General features: G+C 39.2%; 3 protein-coding genes and 1 long non-coding RNA gene across 4 annotated transcripts in view; 2 read left to right on the top strand and 2 right to left on the bottom strand.

Moving 5' to 3' along the window:
• The window catches only part of LOC115746805, a 959385-nt gene that overhangs the window by 315522 nt on the left and 621730 nt on the right, over positions 1-22133 (bottom strand). The window lies entirely within an intron of this gene.
• On the top strand, positions 29-14824 carry LOC125315901. The gene is made up of 3 exons (XR_007199180.1): positions 29-39; positions 228-232; positions 14533-14824. It is a non-coding gene; the product is annotated as an uncharacterized LOC125315901 (long non-coding RNA).
• Positions 12285-18571, bottom strand: LOC115746902 (chaperone protein dnaJ C76, chloroplastic). The gene is made up of 9 exons (XM_030682867.2): positions 18116-18571; positions 17197-17325; positions 16918-17047; positions 15995-16115; positions 15358-15439; positions 15143-15196; positions 14408-14446; positions 13158-13257; positions 12285-12629 (listed from the first exon to the last, which is right to left on the bottom strand). Exons 1-9 carry the CDS (start codon positions 18563-18565, stop codon positions 12493-12495), a joined length of 1242 nt encoding a protein of 413 aa, XP_030538727.2. The 5' UTR covers positions 18566-18571; the 3' UTR covers positions 12285-12492.
• LOC115746927 (putative pentatricopeptide repeat-containing protein At4g17915) lies at positions 19474-21471 on the top strand. The gene has a single exon (XM_030682912.2). The coding sequence runs from the start codon at positions 19916-19918 to the stop codon at positions 21290-21292; it is 1377 nt and encodes a 458-aa protein (XP_030538772.1). The 5' UTR covers positions 19474-19915; the 3' UTR covers positions 21293-21471.

Raw genomic sequence — 22133 nt, 5'->3', positions numbered from 1 at the left:
ATAGTGTGGGTAGACCAAGCCACAGACCCATCAACATCTGTCAATACCAATTCTCCTTCCCCCGTGAGCTCCAAGCTGGCGTCGGCACTAACCGGATTGTTTCGATTAGCAGACCACACCACTGTCGAAACTACACCCAACTCCAGGGGGGAGCAACAAAAATGCCAAAGTAGCAAACTTTCTGGTCGGGAGGGCAGTAGAAGCCACATCTGAATGGCGTGGCCGAGCCATTGTGTCCGTTCATAAGAAGGACATCGTGGCAGAAGGAAAACCAAATTCGCACTATCTGGTGCTGAGGCAGTCCATTTAGTAGAAAGGCCTGCGGTTGGAACTTCAAGGAAGAATTTGCACAAATTTCTCCCGTTATAGTTGATTTTCTGTATGTATACCATTTACAATCCATGGTTTTTCAATGCTTATTCGAAAGACAAGTTTGTTAAAAGAATTATACCCATTATTGTCATGGTTAGTCGTAATCCTATGATTAGTGCGATAATGAGCTTTCTTTCTAAATCTTTGGCTCTTGGGTTACCTATTAGTTAAATTTGGTTTCTTCTTTTTCAAGGCGTGGTCAGTATAGGGGAACTGAAATTGAAACCCTGCACCAATAATGCCAATTGAAAATAACAGCCCTAAAGTGAAACTAATGAGTACAAAACTAGCTTCTTGAAAGCTTGAATCCTCATGAAATCAAGAATGGCGATATCAAGTAAGGCGTTGGCTCTTTGCATTATTACTGTAATAATAGTGGCAATCCAATTTTAATAGGTGGTTGGGGAAGAGAGAGAGAGGACCGTCATGATGGTGGTAATCCAATTTTAATAGGTCATCTGGGTTTTTGTTCAGCTTATTCAGGATGTGTCAAGTCCAAATGGGGCACCAAATTGCTACGATACTCCATTTGTTTTGTAAAATTTATTTATGTTTAATTTTTTCTAATAACAAGAGAATTCCAAACTTTTCATCTCGACTTGGAAGGATGCATGCGCATAACGCTATATATCGCAGGCATTAAGCTGGTGTAACCCTAATGACTAGACTTGCTATGTTCAAATCGACCGATTCTCAAGGATGCATGCGCATAACTTTTCATCTCGACCGATTGTCTGTTTGTATACAATCTACGTATCCATGGTTTATCAATGCTTATATCGAAAGACAAGAAAGTTAAAGGAATTATACCCACTATTGTCATGGTTAGTCATAATCCCATGATTAGTGCAATAATGAGCTTTCTAGATCTTTTGTTTTTGGGTTACCCATTAGTTAAAGTCTGTTTCTCCTTTTTCAAAGGATGGCCAGTATAGGGGAACTGAAATTGAAATCCTATACCAACAACACCAACTGAAAATAACAGCCTCAAAACCACACTAATGAATATAAAACTATTCGACCAAAAAAATAAATAAATATAAAACTAGCTTCTTGGAAAGCGTGAATCCTCACGAAATCAAGAATGGCGATGTCAAGTAAGGCATTGGCTCTTTGCATTATTACTGTAATAATATGCTCATTTGCGACGAAGGATGTCATCGTCGATGCGAGGACGATCCAGTGCGGCGGCATTGAGAAAGGGGGCCGGGCGTATTGCAAGGACGCACGCTGTTTGCCTCCTTCTTCCAACCCTTACGATCATGGTTGCGAGAAGTCCAACAGGTGCCGCGGTGGGCCATGAATTAGTTTCTTGAAAAAAACCTGTTCTTAAGATATTCTATTCTATTGACATATTGGTTTATGTTTCGTGGAATACAAGTTCGATTGATTTCGTTATTGCAGCCTTATCTATATTTTCCGTAGTAGATTTTTCTCTATCTTATTTGGGATTCTATATTTGTTGGGATTTATATAAACTTGCGACTATGTGCTTCTAACACATCTCGTTGAAGTCGCCCGGTGCATGCCTACCTTTTGCTCATGCAAATTGTTCTCTCTAAAGTCCAAAGTGCACTAGCTTTTGAAGCGCTCCAGATCAATTTTTGGTTGAACTTGAAAATGTGATCAAGTCTCGAACTGCTCTGGAGAAATCACAGGCATTTTAGAACGTAACTTATGGTCCGTCTGTTTGGGAAAAAAAACATTTGTGACAATTTATTTCTCGATTTTCTGATGTTTGGGCAACGAAAAATTAAGTGATTTACAAAAAAAGTTTTCCATGGATGGGAAGAAACAAGTTTAGACCGGAGGAAAATAACTTTCCCTTCCGGAAAGAAGGAAACCACTTTCTCTAAACCATAAACAAATAAAACTAACCATTTCCTTAAATATGATTTTCATGGAAAATAGTTTCCTTTAGAATGAAGTTTTCGGTTAAAAAAACGCACCCCGTTAGTATACAATTAGGCAGCATTTGGTTGCCTAAATATAATACGAATAGCATACGGAAAGATTTGGTGATCATAGTTTCTTACATGCTATCTTTTGTTTGGACAAAAATCCAATATAACAACGGATATGAACATATTCCATCCAAATAAGTATTTGCTATACCACAATTAGGGTTTTAAAATTAGCAAAAAAGGTTAGATAAATAACTAAGAAAAGCAAACACCTAAACCTATTTTGATGACGGCATACCAACGTAGTTGCCTCTCCAATGATAGTCGCAAACCATGAAGATAGAGGGGGGGAGGGAGAAGACCCCCGTGATGGTGGTAAATCCTATTTTAATAGGTCATCTGGGCTTTTGTCCAGCTTAATCAGGATATATCTAGTCCAAAAAGGATACCAAATTGCTATGATACTCCATTTGTTTTGTAAAATTTCTTTATGTTTAATTTTTTCTAACAACATGAGAAGTCCAAACTTTTCATCTCGATTGATTCTGAAGGATGCATGCGCATAACTTCATATGTCACGTGCATTAAGCTGGTGTAACCTTGATGACTAGACTTGCCACGTTCAATCAAATTTTTAACTACACTTGCCCAATTTCTCAAGGGTTAACTATTGATTGATGAAAAAGAATGACATACCAATTAAGTAGTGTCGATATAATAAATTATGCATCAATTCTAAATTTTAATCCCTTCAATCAACCAATTGCTACCGTTCGCCCTAGTTGATCGAGCCCCGACTAATACTTTGCCGCCCTTCGCCGTTGCTAATAGAATATGCTGTTTTACACTTCAACAAAAAGAAAAAGTACTTGTTTTATACTCCCATAAAAAAATATATGTTATTTACATTTTAAAATCTTAATAAAGATATATGTACTCAACGAGTTAATAATTATTGGATGTTCAAGTTTCAGGTATTTCAAGTTAAATAAAGTCAAAGTGCTTGTTGCAAGATTTATTTAAATAAAAAATAAAAAGTAAAAGTGCATACAAACATGCCTTTTAAAGATTTTTTTTTTTTATCTACACAGTTCGTGCTTTTTCTTTTTGTAGGGAAAAATTGTCCAATTAGTCCTAAACATATTGTACGAATGTTAATTTAGTCTTAAATATGTTGATTTTTTTTTATTTAGTCCTAAATCTTTGCACGAAATGCCAATATAATAAATAGTTCCGTCTAATTTCATTGGAAATCGCCGACTTAGCAATGTACCAAGGAAGGCTGACGATGACAAGACCGCCATGTCGGTGATTTTCGGCAAAAATTGACTGAAAGAATTAAATTTGAATTCCATAAAAAGGTTTTAGACTAAAACGGCAAACTTAAAAAGTCTAGGGATGAATTAACATCGTCCTATAAGTTTATGACTCATTGGGCAAATTTTCCATTTTATAACGATTGTTACATTTCATTGCTCCTTTTTCTTTTTCCATGGCAATTTTTTTTATTATTTATGTTCGAGGGTGGTTTTTCAAAATAGAGGAAGGTACGAGTAAGTTCCCAAAAACTAAAGTAAAATCCAAAATATTTGTTTGCCTTGCATAAAAATTAGATTAATGTGTTGACATTGATTGCGTATACATAAAAAAAATTGGAAAGCCATCAAATTCTATCCATCTTATGCATGTCAAATAAATGTCTAGATAAGTTTCAGTTGTTTAATGTAATTATAAGGCGAAAATTCAAACTGCATAACATATTTGGTGTACAATATTTACGCAAAGAATTTTTTCCGCAAATAATATTTGCATGATAACACTCAATGTGTGATATTAGTGGCATGGTTGCTCTTCTAACAAAAACCCGAGGTCCACATTATTTCTATTTCAGTAAACTTTCACATATCTTGGTTGAAAGGACTTCATGACAAATTAAGCTTCTTTGTGCATCAATTACAATGTAGCTAGTTGAATAATAGCTGAAGATTTTCTCATGCATGGCTCGAAAGAGTGAAGAATGGTCAATTTCCTTATAATGGAAACTAAAATATAACCCTTGAACCAAGCTAAATTTAAGAAAATTAGAGTGCAACTTGAAATGTACGTTATGTCTCTACCCTTCCCCTCACAGCGAGGGGGACTCAAGCGTCTTGATGACGAAGGCCTTAATCGTGGATCCAAAATGTTCATGAGGCGATTCATCATTGACTGCAATGCATGATGGGCGAAAGGAGAGCTCAATGAATCGAACTTGAGATTCTTGGCTCCGATATAACCTCAAGGAAGAATTTGCACAAATTTCTCCCGTTATAGTTGAGTGTCCATATGGGTACCATTTACATATCCATGGTTTTTCAATGCTTATATCGAAAGACAAGTAAGTTAAAGGAATTATACTCGCTTTTTTCATACTTAGTCGTAATCCTATGAGTAGTGCGATAATGAGCTTTCTAGATCTTTTTTTTTTTTTGGTTACCCATTTGTTAAAATCAATTTCTCCTTTTTCAAAGGGTGGCCAGTATAGAGGAACTGAAATTGAAACCCTACACCAACAATGCCAACTGAAAATAACAGCCCCAAAACGACACTAATGAGTTTCGACACTAATGAGTATAAAACTAACTTCTCAAAAAGCTTGAATCCTCACGAAATCAAGAATGGTGATGTCAAGTAAGGCATTGGCTCTTTGCATTATTACTATAATAATATGCTCATTTGCAACGAACGATGTCATTGTCGACGCAAGGATGATCGAGTACGGCGGCATTGAGAAAGGGGGCCGGGCATATTGCAAGGGCGCACACTGTTTGCCTCCTCCTTCCAATCCTTACGATCACGGTTGCAAGAAGTCCAACAGGTGCCGCAGTGGACCATGAGTTAGTTTCTTGAAAAAAACCTAGAAGGGTGATCTCAAGATATTTTATTCTTTTGACATATTGGTCTACATTTCGTGGAATACAAGCTTGATTAATTTCTTTATTGTAGCCTTATCTATGTTTGTCATAGTAGATCTTTCTCTATCTTATTTGGGGTTCTATATTTGTTGGGATTTATATAAACCCGCGACCACATACTTCTAACACATCTCGTTGAAGTCGCGCGGTGCTTGCCTACCTTTTGCTCATGCAAATTGTTCACTCTATAGTCCAAAGTGCACTAGCTCCTTAAGCGCTCCATATCAATTTTTGATTGAACTTGAAAATGTGATCAAGTCTCGATCTGCTCTGGAGAAAACACAAGCAATTTAGAACGTAACTTATGGTCCGTCTGTTTGGGCAAAAAAAACATTTGTGGCAATTTATTTTTTGATTTTTCGATGTTTAGGCAATGGAAAATTCAGTGATTTACAAAAAAAGGTTTTCCATGGATTGGAAGAAACAAATTCAGAAGGGAGGAAAACAACTTCCTCTTCCAATAAGAAGGAAACCACTTTCTCTAAACCATAAACAAATAAAACTAACTATTTTCCTTTTCCAACCAAAAAAAAATTATTTTTCTTAAATATGATTTTCATGAAAAATAGTTTTCCTTTGGAATGAAGTTTTCATTTAAACAAACGCACCCTTTAGTAGGAAAAAAGCCATACAATTAGGCTACATTTGATTGCCTGAATATAAGACGCATCACATATGTTAAGATTCGATGATCTCAGTTTTTTACATGCCATCTTCTGTTTGGACAAAAATCCAATATAACAACGGATATGAACATATTCCATTCAGATAATTATTTGCTATATCTCAATTAGGGTTTTAAAATTAGGGAAAAAAAAAGGTTAGATAAATAACTAAGAAAAGAAAACACCTAAACCTATTTTGAAGAGGGCGTACCAACGTACGTAGTTGCCCCTCCAAATTTATCATTACTTAATGTTAATTAGATAATAAGAAATAAGATTCTCTTTTTCATTTTTGAATTCATCAAATGACTTTTTTTCTTTTTTTTACTAATTCCATTCTATTACTTTTGATATTATCACTAATATTTTATTACCTAATTAAATTTACTATTATATCATCTATATAAAAATTTAAAATAGAATCGAACAGTAAATAAGATTCTCTTTTTTATTTTTGAATTCATCAAATGACATTTTTTTTAATTCAATTCTATTACTTTTGATAGTATCACTAATATTTTGTTACCTAATTAAATTTACTGTAATACCATCTATATAAAAATTCAAAATAGAATCGAACAACAAAAGGAAAGGCGCCTAATTCCAATACGATAGGGCTCTATCAGTGCAAGTCACCTAAACACTGATGAGTGGGTAGGTGGGTTAGTTGCACCTCACGCCTGCGGGAAGTAATGAGGCTAGTCTCTCCCCCCCTCCTCCTGAATGAAAATTATATCCCAAGTTATTGCCACAAAAAATAAAAGCAATGACATTATGAAAATAAATATTCTCACATTTATTGCTACTACACTCTTCATTCTAGTTCCTACTGCTTTTTTACTTATAATATACATAAAAACAGTTAGTCAAAGTGATTAATTTGAATCCAACTCGACTGCTTTTCTTAGATAGCCGCAGACCATGAAGGGGGGTAAGGGGGGGGAGGAAAGGGGGGAGGGGGGAGGGGAGGACCACCATGATGCTGGTAATCCTATTTTAATAGGTCATTTGGGTTTTTGTGCAGCTTAATCGGGATATATCTAGTCCAAATAGGGTACCAAATTGCTATGATGCTCCATTTGTTTTGTAAAATTCCTTTATGTTTAATTTTTTCTAACAACATGAGAAATCCAAACATTTCATCTTGACTAATTTGAAGGATGCATGCGCATAACCCTATATGTCACATGCATTAGGCTGGTGTAACCCTGATGACTGGACTTATTACGTTCAAATCAAATTCTTAACTACACTAAACCAATTTATTGAGAGTTAATCAGTGAACAATTGATGAAAAAGAATGACATGCCAATTAAGTAGTGTCAATATAATAAGTTACGCATCAATTCTAGATTTCTAATCGCTTCAATCAGCCAATTGCTATTGTTCACCCTAGCTGACTGAGCTCCAACTAATACTTTCTCACCCTATGCCGTTGCTAATAGAGTATACTTTTTTACACTTCAACAAAAAGAAAAAGTACTCGTTTTATACCCTCGTCAATTCTAAATTTCTCGATGGCGAAGGCTTTATTCGCGGATCCAAAATGCTCATGAGGCGATGCATCATTGACTCCAAGGCATGATGAGTGAAAGGAGGGCTCAATGAACTGAGCTTGAGATTCTTTGTTCCTATATCAAATAAAACATAACTTCAAGGAAGAATTTGCACAAATTTCTCCCGTTATAGTTGATTGTCTGTATGTATACCATTTACTTATCCATGGTTTTCAATGCTTATATCGAAAGACACGTTTGTTAAATGAATTATACCCACTATTGTCATAGTTAGTCGTAATCCTATGATTTGTGCAATAATGAGCTTTCTAGATCTTTCATTTTTGGGTTACCCATTAGTTAAAACCAGTTTCTCCTTTTTCAAAGGTTGGCCCTACACCAACAATGCCAACTGAAAATAACAGCCCCAAAACGACACTAGAATATAAAATTAGCTTCTCGGAAAGCTTGAATTCTCACGAAATCAAGAATGGCGACGTCAAGTAAGGTGTTGACTCTTTGCATTGTTACCGCAATAATATGCTCATTTGCGACAAACGATGTGGTCCTCGATGCGAGGATGGTCGAGTACGGCAGCATTGAAAGCGCAAAGGCTCCAGCACTTGAACATGGAATTAGAATTATCAAAGAAAACAGTGAGAGAGGAATGAGGAGCAGAATGAAAACAGGAAACTGGAACTCGAGGTCCGAAGCGAGAGTGCCTATCATTTAACGGCTCCATTGACAGGTCCAAGAACTTTGGAATTTCTCGCTTAACATATTCGGAAAAAATCCTCCTACATACTCTAGATGTAGATACATCCAATGTGCGGGTGCGCTCGAGGAACCTAGGACAATTCAAGAACGTGAAACAAAAGAAAAGATCGAAACTCATAATAATTGTTCTTGATCTTCGTAAACATGATTTTAGAGCGCAAACAACTGATCGAGCAACACAAGAAGAAAACAAGCTAACATGAGACGATCACGAACAGCATATTCTCTTCACACTGAACATTCACAAATCTAATTCCTGGCCATCGATAGTCAATTCTATCAAAGAAACAAATTGAGATTACGGCAGCATAATGGGCTCATCCCCGGCTCCATAAAGATGACTGTAAACATTCTAGGTCCTTTTAAGAGAGAGGAAGAAAAAAAATATAGTTAAGACTACCATTTTACTCAATTGTTTGATAAAGGAGTGCGTTTATTTCATAGAATATGAGACACACTAACAAAGCCGTAATTTAAATAGACAATTTTTTACACACCCCTAAAGCTAAATCATTCAGTTTTCATACGACGACTGCGACTTTTTTTATAAGTCGCGTCTTAGACAAGGGATGCGAATACATCGGATCGAATTGAAGACAGGCACTTAAGAAACACATGTTTGAACGTTCATACCTCTTTCTCACACAACCTTGCTAAAACCATTGGAAACTAACTTGATTTACGACAAACTCAATTGCATTGCCCCACAACGCTCGACTTTGGCAGCTCGAATTGACACAGGCGCTCAAAATTGTCGGGATACTTGACGGCGACTTCTCTAATCGATGAGGCTAACAATTGAAAGCGGAGCCGCCCCAATGAGTAGCGTCCATAGTAGGCATTGTCGAGGGGATAATTGCCAAAAAAAAAAAGCTTTAAATTTATTATAAGTGTATCAATTCAGTCTTAAAATTTTATTTACCAATTCAATCCTAAACCATTTACGTTTGTGTCAATCCAATATATCCAGTTAATTTTGGCTAAAAATCGCTAACGTAACACAGCCGACACTGATGTGGTAATTTTTATTAATATGTTAATACTTTTCAATTTTTTATTTTTTTATTTTGTTTCTTTTCTTTCTCTTTCTTTCTTTTCTTCCCTTCTTCCTCTAGCCGATCGGCCTTGTCGGCCACCGAGACGGTGAGGATGGCCTCGTGAGGGGTGGTGAGGCATAGCGTCGCCCGGTGGACGACAAGGCCGGACCTCGTCAACTCATGTATGTGACCGGTCGTTGAGGTCCTGCGATCGGTTGGATGAAGAAGGGAAGAGAAAAAAAAAAGGAACAGAAAGAAAAGAAAACATAAATAAATTTGAAAAATATTAAAACATTATTTAAAAAAATTGCTACATCATCAATTTCCGGCCACAATAGGTCGGAATGATTGAATTGGCATAAATGCAAAATATTTAAGACTAAATTGGCAAAAAAAAAAATATTGATGGTAGAATTAGCACAATTGAAATAGATGTAAATCTTTTTTAGCAATTATCCTATTTTTAAGTGTTGACCACAATTGGAGAAGTTTCTAAAGATGAGGTGTTGTAAATCGGAGAACTAGCATTAGGGGTGAGCAATTGGACTGTCCGGACCGGGACCGCCTGGACCGGACCGGTGGTCCGGTTTACGGCTCTAGAGGGAGCAGTCCGGTTCCTGGTTCTAGGGTCCTAATACCGGACCGCCCGGATCAGACCGATCGAAATTTTTTTTATTTTTATTTTTTAAAAGTTACACTCTCTTTACTTGTTAAGGGCGTGCTCTTGCTGCTCTTGGAACCTCTCTTTTACCTTACTAGTTCCCATTCCAAAGCCTAAGCTCCTACTGATTTGATCGGAACATTTTCAAGTTTAATGCCTTCAGTACTTGCTGAACAGAGCCAAATAGGAGGAGTAAAGCTGGCGTGAGGTTTTGAGAGTTTATGCTTTCATGTCCATTGCAGAATGGGCCATGCCATGAAAAAATGGGCATTGTTGTTGAGGGGGGTGTTTTTGCGCAATAGCTTTAGCTTTCTATGGTGCTTTTGGCTCTTCTAACTTGTTTCAGCTCTAGGAAGCAAAAGCTTTTGGAGTTCTGGGAGCAACTCCAAAAGCCTCACAGTCCCACTGTAAAGAGCACTTACGTGCTTTCGGAGCTTTTGGGCCATGGTTGGTTTGGATTCTGAAATGACGGACAATCACACCATCACAAAATCTTCTCTATTCATAGACAACACAATTGTAACACCAAAAGCTAGAAGAAACTACAACACAATTGGGCCATGGTTCTCAATTTTTTTTTTTTTTTTGCATGTGTCCGGTCCAATGAAACTGCCCGTGAACCGGACTGGACCGGTGGTCCGGTTCTCGGTTGTGGAAAATTGAGAACTGGGACCATCGGTCCGATTCTCAATTCTTGAGGGGAATCGGATCGAATCGAGAACCGATCACCCCTAACCAGCATATTGAAACTCGATCTCATGGATGGATCAAGGGTCAAAAGGTATATAGAGAAGCCAAACAAACGTGTGGATGCATGTGCAACTTAAGCCCTCTCTTAACTTAAATAAAGGGTTTCAATTCATTCTCTTTTTTCAATTCATTCAAATAGGCGAGCCAGTGATTGGCTGGAAAAAGTTGGGGCGAGTCCAAATACTGTTTATCGAATTACTTTAGCTATGTGGAATGCGTATAAATGGGGAAAAAATTCTAAATTTTTTGCGCTTTTATTAATTTAATCTTAAACCTTTTAATTTTTTTCATTCGATCCTAAACATTTTTACATTTTGCCAATTCAGTCCTATTGATTGAAAATCGTTTATGTGGATATCGATCATCCTTCATTGAACCACCAGCGCCGACTTGAAATTTTTTAATAATATTTGATATTTCTTATCTTTATTTATTTTTTCTCTTTTTTTCTTTTTCAATTTTTCCCTTCTTTTTTTTTTTTCCTTTTTCCTTTTTGTTTTCCATCCGCCGTCACCGACCTCTGGCAAGGCCTCCCAGGCAAAGGCGGCCCTCGCATGGGCGCGTGAGGGCCCGCCCCGCCGACCCCTTTCGAGGGTGGCCCCCAGGGGCCACCCTAGCCCCTTGTTTGATTCAGCGAGAGTGACCCTCGCCTAAGTCTAGCAAAGGTTGAGGCGGAGTGAGGGAGGTAACATAGAAAAGAAAAGCAAAGCAAAAAATAAAAAAACATAATTCAGCGAGGGTGACCCTCGCCTAAGTCTAGCAAAGGTTGAGGCAGAGTGAGGGAGGTAAAATAGAAAAGAAAAGCAAAGCAAAGCAAAAAATAAAAAAACATAAAACATAAAAAAATAAAAATATGCAAAAAGGTATTAAAATATTATCAAAATTATTCACACTAGTACCAACAATGCCACGTAGGACTTCAAATATCCACATCAACTATTTCCGACTAATAAAGCTAAATTGGCAAGAGTTGAAAAACATTAAGACCGAATTGATAAACTTAAAAAATTTATGACTGTTAGAATATATAAGTATTAAACCACGCCTTCTTCTATCGGCTTAAGCTTTTAGAGCGGTTCTTTGTGGTCTCATCAAATCTTACATGGTATCGGGGCCGGGTTCCGATCCCGGGACCTGTGGGTTATGGGCCCACCACGCTTAGTACTAGGCAAAAAGACCAGACTAAGCGTGAGGGGGAGTGTTGAAATATATAAATATTAAACCACGTCTTCTTCTATAAGCTTAAGCTTTTAGAGCAGTTAGGCGTGGTCCTATCAAATCTTACATGGTATCGGAGCGGGTGGTCCCGAGTTCAAATCTTTCCAGGCCCCTATTTGCCTCCCCAAATGAATATTTCCACGCTTAGTACTAGGCAAAAAGACCAGACTAAGCGTGAGGGGGAGTGTTAAAATATATAAGTATTAAACCACGCCTTCTTCTATCGGCTTAAGCTTTTAGAGCAGTTGGCTGTGGTCTCATCAAATCTTACAATGACTGAATTGATAAAAGTGCAAAAGATGTAAGATTTTTTTGATAATTTTTTCTGTATATATGGGACTGAAAGGGAGAATGGACTTTAGTCCTACCATAACTTTTACACTGCAGTCGGTAAGTTCAAAAATTATTCTATCTTAAAATGTCCAAGCCACTAGCTCACTTGGCGATAATCAGTTACCTCAGAGCGAGGCATGTAATGTTTATATCAACTGTGTATATATTTCCCATCATGAATTCATTATCACTTACAATTCGGGAGATCCACATGAATTACGTAATTACAGAGGAGGAGGACTCCAGATGTAGCTTTAGCTTCCTATAAATTGACTTTTGCTTATACTTGCACTGAAATTTATGAATGGGAAACTGTCTGAAAATTTTACGGAGTACTTTCTGTGTTGGATGCAGACTCGGGTAGCTTGAACGTAGGAGGCTTGTCAACCCCCCTCCTTGAATATTCTCTCCATCTTCGAGCTGCAGCAGCTGCCCGCCTCGCTCTGTCGTTGACTTGCTCCTCTTCAGGAAAATGGACAAAATAGATATGAGGCTCGACTTACTAAGAAGCAGCAAGTTTTCACTATCTACTCGTATGCCTCTACTAGAAGCTCATGAAAAGAAATCATGCGCTCAGAAAAACAGATAGAAATAACAGTCTAGAACTTGCAAATCTTGTTAAACAAAATCGATCTCATAGTGGTGACGCCACATGCTGAATTCCAACCATTCATATTGCTGAGTGCATGTCACGCAGTTCATCAAAACTAGTGAACAGCCCACCTAGTTAAGCTTCTACGGTTGAGTTTCTTCCTTTCTCTTTTCATTTTTGAACACATACAATCATCCTAGACAGAAGACAAACTCAAAAGCCTCCCTTGCCATTGTGTTTTGATATTAGATCTTTCCAAATCACTCTACATAACCAGCAGAAGCAAAGTATCTAAAAAAGCTAAAGCATTGAGGAAAAAAAGCAATTAAATAGGCTGATAAACACTATTCAGGAAGAAGTTTAGCCAAGAGGGCTGGTCAATAACAATTGATCCTCACCAGAGCCTCTGTTATCCTTTGGTTTGCCCCAGAGGTCACTCCAGTATGAATCGGATTTACCAGAATTTTTTTGCTGCTTCATTCTAATTTTAGCTTTTTCCTGCATAAAATTGTGGGAATAATTGACGATCATTCCCACTAAGTAAACATAGCCTCAACAAACTGACATGTAATAACCATGAGCTGTGTGAACGGAACAGTAAAATTTGACAAAGTATGTCCGAATAGGAGTCCTAGAACAAGGCTGTAAGTACCTCGATTCCACTGTAGTTATAAGAGAGCACTAGTACGCAATCATGACAACTGGATCAGCTGTCCATTTTGTTAGTTCATGAATTTACAGTTACATGTACAAAATATTCCATAAATTTGTCCAGTGTACACAAGCTGTGAAAAAAAGTTGACTACACAAGCCACGTGGATCTTCTGTCGAATTGCAGGCAACAACTTGCCTGCATGAAGATGGAATTTCCAGTAAACACATAGCAGCCATACAGCTGTGAATTTCTTCCAAGGCCTTGTACACACTACCCATCACCCACCCTATGGAAGCTGACCTGTGTAGCCGATTTTTTCCATAGCTTGTTTCCAAAATATGTTCACATTCAATTTTCAATGTGTTTATCTTCTTTTTTTTCCTTTTCCCCCCAGGACCTAACTATAGAAATTCCGTTTACTATGACGGATTTCCTTTACATTAACAAATTTATGCCTTTTGTCTAAACCAAAACTATTAACTCAGGTTGGGGGGCCACAATTTTCTAACATGCTGATTCTCTTTTTTTTTTTTTTTAAATTTAAGCAATTGACTAGGGAATATCATTTCTTTTGAGTAGGTAAGCTTTTCATTGTTGATATGGTTCTGCTCCCATTTGACAGCAGCTCATAGATTTCAGACAGCAGTATTCCTTCTAGAAGACATCCTAATGTATATTTTCCACTATTTGGTTATTTAATTGGTAAACCTGCGTTTTCTATTACATATAGATTTAAGTAATTTGATTTACTTTAACGAGTTCATTGTGTAAAGTGTTTCAGAGTGTTCTTCAAGCTCTTATAGAGCAACCAAATTAGCTTTCCAACTCTTCACGTGATATAGACCAGTGTGAAATTGAACTAAAACTTGTGTGGCTTTTCTTGTCAACTTACTAAAGCAGATGAAACATTTGAAATACTCTAATGCCAAGAACTTAAGCATATAACATTCTTATCCAAAATAGGCTGAACAAAAACTAAAGAAAGCTTCCTACCAAGACTTTTGCCTGCCTCTTTTCCCATCGAGAATTCGCCTGCCACAGATTAGATGTAATCAATGGGCAGAACTAATCAGATTATTCTAAATAATCATACCAACAAAGAAATTCCAATCATGCAGGTCACACAAATCAGATCATTTAGAGAAATTTCATTTGCTTTGAAGGAAAATTTCAATCCTGCTGTAGCAGCCACAGACTGCTTGAGCCACAAAGAAAGTCCAAGTTCAGTCATCTTCATGAAATCCTTATTTTCGTTTTGCACTACATTGACCGACAGGACCTCATTTGGAGAACTAAGAGATTTGTTGCAAATTTATTTGCTTGATATGCCCCCTACTGCCTTGGAATGACAAGAGTGATAGGGAAAGCATCCATGGAGCTTCAAATCTGATACACGATGTCATCAATTTCTAAAAGTAACATTATCTATCTCGTGTGGCACTTCTATGTATGCTACTTAGTATCTCCAAAACCAAACAGGTGTCTTACCTCAATTTCTCTATTACAGACACGTTCAGGCCGAAGTTTAATAACTATAACCCCTTCAAATAGGGGACAAGGAAGCAGGCCAAATCCTCACTATATTAACAACACTGTATGCAGAAGATACAGTTGAGCACAAACATATACTCCAAATCTCAGTCTAGAATTTCCAGAACACAAAGACATCACACAAAACAAAACCACAAATGGTTAGGGCGGGGGTCAAAATGACAGTCATACTCTTACCATTCTAAAGACATCCATAGACCCAGATCCCATTCCTGAAAGCATCATTGCAACCTGTCATCATTCAAATGGACCCTTTAGCAAGAAAAACAAAAACCACGGTTTGGACTGATATATCCAATGAAAAGCAAATAGAAGTATCACAGACATCATCCTAAGTCTAGGAAGACACTGTCATTCTTCACTGGACACAATCATGTGGTTATAAAACTTACATTAACTCTTTCTACCCTGCGCATTTCGTCTTCAAGAAGAGACAATTGTGGAGCAGAAGTCCAATGGATGCAATCAACTGGACTGAATTACAGAAGAACCTGATAAGCACAAATCCTGGGGACATACTTTGACAGGCAGTGTAAATTAAGCTACAAGTGGAAGAGTGCAGAAAAGCTATGCACTAATAACAAGAAGGTATTGCAAAAGAAACAAACAATGGGAGTCATGCTCAAAGGCATTTGATGTTACGGGCAAATCATGGGAAACAGAGATGGAATTTAGTAAGTCAACTGGATAGGCAACAGTGAAATTCCCAGCTCTTGCTAATTAAACAAAGAAATCAGTAAGTTCCATAGGAATCTAACTGAATATCATTTGATGTTAGGGGCACTTCATGGGAAACAAAGATGGAATCTAGTAAGTCAACTGGATAGGCGACAGTGACATTTCCAGATCACGCCACAGGAATCTAACTGAATTTCATTTATATATGGCTGTCAAGTAAGATCATTTTCAGCAATGCCAGCATAATCGTCATCATCAGCTATGAAGATTCAATTATAAAGGGAAAAGCCCATGCATCAGAAAGCTAAAACATTCGAACTAAAAGAACAGGCAGAATCAGCAAGTACATACCAACTATCAATTGCCTGCTGAACTAAATCAGGATTACCGCACTGGCTGTATACTCTAGCTCTTCCAAAGTCTTCCTCAATCGCAAATACATCAGGTGCTACATTGGTACAGTTTTTACAACCTAGGAGAACATGAAAGATACTGGAAGTTTCAAGAAATATACACCATGTCTGTACTTACTATTATTTACAGACATCCAGAAATATATGCTTTGCTCTCCAAGAGGGCTAAATGGATAGACCGAGAAAGAGGCAAGCAGGGTAAGCAAATATATGCTGTGCTCTCCAAGAGGGCTAAATGGATAGACTGAGAAAGAGGCAAGCAGGGTAAGCATCAATTGACAAAATAGATTGGACCAGGTATAATTATCTGCTTCGATCTCAATCTACAAGGCCCAAAGAAAAGGCCCTTGTAAGATGACAACAGTTGCAACTCCTCTTTACTTTCGACATACACAAATTAAGTTCCATATCAGAGGATATGTTCATTTCCAAGATGCCTTCACGATAAAATTGGTACATGCAGTACCCAACTGGCCATCTCCCACTAAATCAGACAATTTCCAGAACAACCACATTAGTATCATTGTCTTGTGAACTGCATATGACTCTTATGCCTGAATGCCTACAGAAGTTTGCAGAGATTTGGAGCATCAACATGATCTCCTTTTTGCTGTCCTCTGGTTTTTTCTCAACAAGGAACACCTAAGGGTGGTAAACCCCGGACTATCAAATGAGAGATGTGCAAATGGACATGATCTCGCAAGCTCAAGACACATCATATTTTCAAAGGGACATGCCAAAATCTTTTTTTTTTTCCGAAAACATGCTAATAGAAGTTATTTAGGAGCTAAAGCACAATCCAAGACTAGAAATTAGAGATTCTTTCTCAAGTGACAACTTCAGGAATAAGCTGCCACGTACCTATGCAGCTAAACTCATCAACAAAAGCATGATCCTTTGGGCATGAGTCATCCAAGAACGGGTTGACCGCAGTCAATGAATAACCATGTATTTCATCATACACCATACGTTGCATGGGGTCACTGAGCACCTGCACTGCAATTGAATAATTAGAGAGGCGGAAAAAAGGGAGAGCTTAAGAAAAAGCTCTGCACTAGAAGCAAAAGAAGGAATGGTCACACACACATGCATTAGTTTGCATGAGTCGTCGAGTCCAGAGCATATGGAACAGAAACTCACCGCATAAACCTCATTAATGAACATGCAAAAATTGTTGGTCTCAGGATCATTGCCGCTCAAATCTGGATGGCACTCCTTCATGCAATTATAGTAAGCTTTCTTAATCTGCACCTGAGTGGCATCTGGCAGCTACATGACAGTGATTCCAATACGTGTCAGATGGGACCAGAACTGGTCAAGAAAACACAAGCCATCGAGCAGATATCTGAAATAGCTTGAAGGAAGTAAGCATGATCGACAAGAGCACTGAAGAACTAACAGTGAGAAAGCTTAATCTACTCAGATACACTAAATGTCAATCGTGAATCTCGCGATGCAAATGTGCTCTCTACATTGTTTATGATAGTCTCAAAAAGAGCTTGCTCAATGGACTTCAGGTTGACAATAGTAGAAAGTGGTAGATACTCCAAACCTTCATCCAAGATCTATTCGTAGATCTATCTCATAATGAAAGTTCTATTTTTTTTTTCAAACGATTGAGATTCTGCACACTAAACAGTTGGATTTGCTTGAACAACCAATGAACATTTCTCACAACATTCTACAGAATTCTTCAGAAACCTCTCAGTAGATGTAAATCCTACATCACGAGCGCATGCAATGAAAATAGTTTTGAGTCGAGGACCGGAATCAAGTGCAACATCAAAATCCACACTCTCACATTCGATCATAAACTTCTCCAAATCACACCATTGATGACATTCTGTTCCGCAAGCTGCTACTATCAATAAAACGTGAACAAGACGGAAATTTCAATTTGCAGGAGATACGACCCTCTAATCGAATCATACTAATCCACCTCCGACTGCATTTCTCTCTCTCTTTTTTTCCGAAAAAGGCCAAAAATAGAAAAACGTCTCATGACTTGATCTACTTCTCTCGTTATACAAAGGAACAGCTGGTGAATCGAGAACGCTACCAGACCCAGAACCGCGTAATAGTCACCAGCCACCGAGTCCAGCGCAGCCGAGTCGTCGGTGGCCACTTTGACTCGCCCACAGGCTCTCCTCCGAGCACCGCACCCCGGCGGATTCCAAGCGCCGGCCTTCGCGGACACCCTGCATGGGCTTCGCGAGCACAGACTGAGAACTGGGTTCTGGAATTTGAGCGCGTCCGCGCACACAGAAGACATCAACTGAGCCATCCTCACAGCATGCAGCAAATAAAAAAAAAACCGTAGGAGGACGCTCTGACTGTGGAGCGCTTGAAACAGAGGAAGACGGCGGTATCGAAATGGGCAAGAGAAATGAAAAACAAGGAGAGATCTTTCTGGGCAGATAAATTGGGGTTGTCTGAAGAAATTTAAGGAAGGGAGGAATTTTGGCGTGGACGACAAAAATGCTGACATGGCGGATCGATGGCCACGCATTGTCCAAGAATCTGGACGAACCCTTTGGGGAGAGAGGGAGGGAGGGAGGGCGACATGAATCTAGGCGCAAGCAAAGCGCTGCAGAGAAGCAAAGCGAGCGCAACGCATGCGAGGCCAAGCGGCGGCACGTGTCGGCCCCGTGTAGGATTGTCGTCGGCTCGTGCATGAAAGCAACGGTTATGAGAAAAAAGCCTTCAAAAAAGCTTCTCCTGCGGTCAAATTTCGAAACATCATTTTTAGCTCGCGTCTCTAATCTGTTCTCTCTACTCTTTTGATTGTTTTATCTTCTTGAAGGCACTTCAATTGACCTCTCTTTGAAGAGGAATTAGTGATTTTCAACCTTCAAAAATTTTCCCACCGACCGACGGTGAAAGATGGAGGGAAATGACCGGTTTCAGGGCCAATCCGCTCACGTCTACGTTAGACATTTTCTTATAGTTAAGGAATTGAATTGAACATGCTCCAAATGTTCGGGGATCACATTGAATAAATTGAAAGTTCATGAACCACATTGTACATTTAACTAAAGTCTATGGACCAAATTGGCTAAATTAAAAAATTTAGGGACCGCATTGCACATTAAGTTTAAATTTAGGGATCACATTGATTAAATTAAAAATTCATGAATTATATTGAATATTGAGCCAAAATTTATGGACCATTTGTATCCTTATCCCAACATGCTACTGCCACGAAAAAAATTGCATCGAGCACGCTACTGCTTCAGTAGCCATCGGGCGATAAGTCATGGGCCACCAAAAGGGCCTTGGGCAAGAACAAGACAATGGCCCGGGTCGGCCCGACACGGGGCTCGTGCGGCGCCAGCCCGTCACTTCAAAAAGGCCCAGCCCATCTAAATGGTCCGTGTTGTGCCGGTGCCGGTTTGAGATCTCCACGTATTGACAGCTCTTGCATTTGGGCCTTACTTCTTCAAACTGCGCTCGCCGTCGCCGGTGCTCAGGAGGACCTGAAGAGCACGACTTCCGGGGGGCCACCGTCCTGACAAAGAGTCGATCGGACTCCGAAGCCATTGCAATAGCAGGGTGTATCGAATCAGAGTGTGCGACGCTGAATAAAGTACAATCGGCCTCGGCTCTTTCTCTCGATTCTTGAACTAATCGTTCCCGCCGCCCGCAGTCTTGACCCTCAAAATTTCGGACTTTTAGCTGAGCATGCATTCACGAACACAACCACAGCAGCCGAAGCCTTTGTGGGTCGTTGTTGACGCTGAGGATCAGTTAAAGGGAGGAGGGAACCCAAAAGAGAAATCCAGTCTTTTGTGGCGTTTGTATTGTGATTGTTGCAGGTGGGCGAGTCTTATGTGATGAGCGGTGTTGTTCAATCCAGAGAATGGTGGGGGGATTGTCGACAAGGTTGCTGAACATTTGCATAGCTTCTGTGTGTAAAACCCAGCAACTGCAGAGAGCTGAAGTCCTCCTAATAGACGCCATAAGGTTAGGAGTGCTGCCGAATGTGGTGACTTACAATACTCTCCTCGATGCCTACTGTCGTTTCGTTAGCATGGATGCGGCTCTTGCCGTTATTCATCGAATGAGGGAAGCCGGGATAAGCCCAGATGTGATTACTTACAATTCGTTGGTCGCTTGTTCCACCAGGAAGCGGTCTTTATCGGTGACCCTCGACCTGTTCGACGAAATGCTTAATTTAAGTATACATCCCGACCGGTGGAGCTACAACACGTTGATGCACTGCTTTTTCAGGCTGGGAAAGCCGGACGAAGCTTACAAGGTGTTCCAGAATCTTGTGCTCAGCGAGCTCACTCCTGGTCAAGACACATTTAACATCCTGATCAACGGGCTGTGCAAGAATGGGTTTGTTATTCATGGCCTCGTGCTGTTTAGAAATTTACAGCGGCATGGAGTTGTTCCAGATCTGGTCACGTACAATCTTCTTATTGATGGGCTCTGCAAAGCGGGGCGATGGAAAGCTGCGAAGGCAATGTTGATGGAGCTTTTGGAAACAGATGAAAATCCTAATGCCATAACCTACACAACAGTCGTGAAATGTTGCTTTAAGGTTAGGAAGTACGAACAAGGGCTTGAGATCTTCTTGCGGATGGCAAATCAAGGTCATACTTTTGATGGCTTTGGTTACTGTACAGCAGTTGGCGGTTTAATTAAGATTGGTAAGATAGAGGAGGCGAATCAATGGATGGATCGGATGGTGAAAAATGGAATAGGGCTTGACTTGGTATCCTTCAATACCCTGCTTAATCTGCGATGCAGGGAAGGTAGGCTGGACGCTGCCAACACAGTAGTGAAGGAACTGGAGAAATGTGGTCTGGAGGGTGATGCCTACACACACACAATCATTATAGATGGTCTGTGTAGAGCAGGTGATATCGAGGGGGCTTATCGCCATTTAGACAAAATGAAAGTTTTAGGTCTTGGCTCGAACCTGGCTGCTTTGAATTGCATGATTGATAGGTTATTTAAGGCTGGTCATATGGGAGAGGCTATGAGATTGTTCGATTCTATGGAGACTAAAGATGATTTTACCTATTCCTCAGTTGTGCACAATCTTTGTAAAGCTGGGAGGTTTCATAGTGCTTCCAAGATACTGCTTTCTTGCTTGAGAAGTGGAACAAAAATACTCAGGTCTGCACAAAAGGCTGTTCTTAGTGGCCTCAAGGAGTCGGGATATAGGAGAGACGCCAAAAAGCTCCAGTCAAAGATTTATATGGCTAGAGTGTTGGCACGATATTGATGTGGAAATTGCACCCTTTCTCAGGCCAGAAAATTGCGCGACCTAGCTAAAGTGTCACGGTTGCTTCAAGCTTTAATTTCAAGCAGCTCCAAATGCGCAGGCATGCCTCTTTTGTTTCACGGCATCAAATATGAGCTTTTTTCCATCTAGTCAAGGCTGGACTAAAGACGTTCAAAATGTCTTTGGTTGCTTCGGATCGTGTGAGTAGACAACTCTGCTTCCTAGTGAAATTACACAATCAGGTGTCTTTTGTGGGGTTGATGAGTTTCAAACATGAAGTAGGATACATAGATGACAGACAACCGTTAATCTATGCATTCAGAAGACACTTAATTGATAAAAATCTCTGTTTGATGAGTTGAATTATGCTAAGCTCAAGTCTTCAGATGTGTATCCACTCATATTTTGCAGTTAAGAAATGATTTCCGAATTAAGCACTAGGTAGGACAATCATGAGCTTGTGTTTGATGTTGTAAAAGGATCTCTCAACTGTACAAGGGAATGCTCCTTTTCGAGCACATAATCGTCATTTGGCTTAGACTAGACTTGCCCTTGCTGATGAAGACCCTCGATGAGGAATTTAGGAGGAGAAAAATGAATTATCTTTGTGGTTGGAGAGTCTTCTTGCAGCTGTGCTGGGGGGGCGGCAACCATTCCTATACTGAAGAGAAATAAAGAGCTTTGGTAGGGCCCTTAAGAAGGAATTTGCTTCCGTATATAATTTTATTGTTGCTAGAAAGCTTGCATATGCATTTTGCTTAGGTCTTGTACCCCTCCTTGGTGCTTTTCTCTTGCCTAGCATTAGTCAAGCTCTCTGTCCTAAACATAGGGTCATCATTCT

This window comes from Rhodamnia argentea, chromosome 7 (genome assembly GCF_020921035.1).
Source record: "Rhodamnia argentea isolate NSW1041297 chromosome 7, ASM2092103v1, whole genome shotgun sequence".
NCBI lineage: Eukaryota > Viridiplantae > Streptophyta > Magnoliopsida > Myrtales > Myrtaceae > Rhodamnia > Rhodamnia argentea.
The sequence above is the reverse complement of the archived record's forward strand: the minus strand, read 5'-3'. Positions and strand labels throughout refer to the sequence as shown.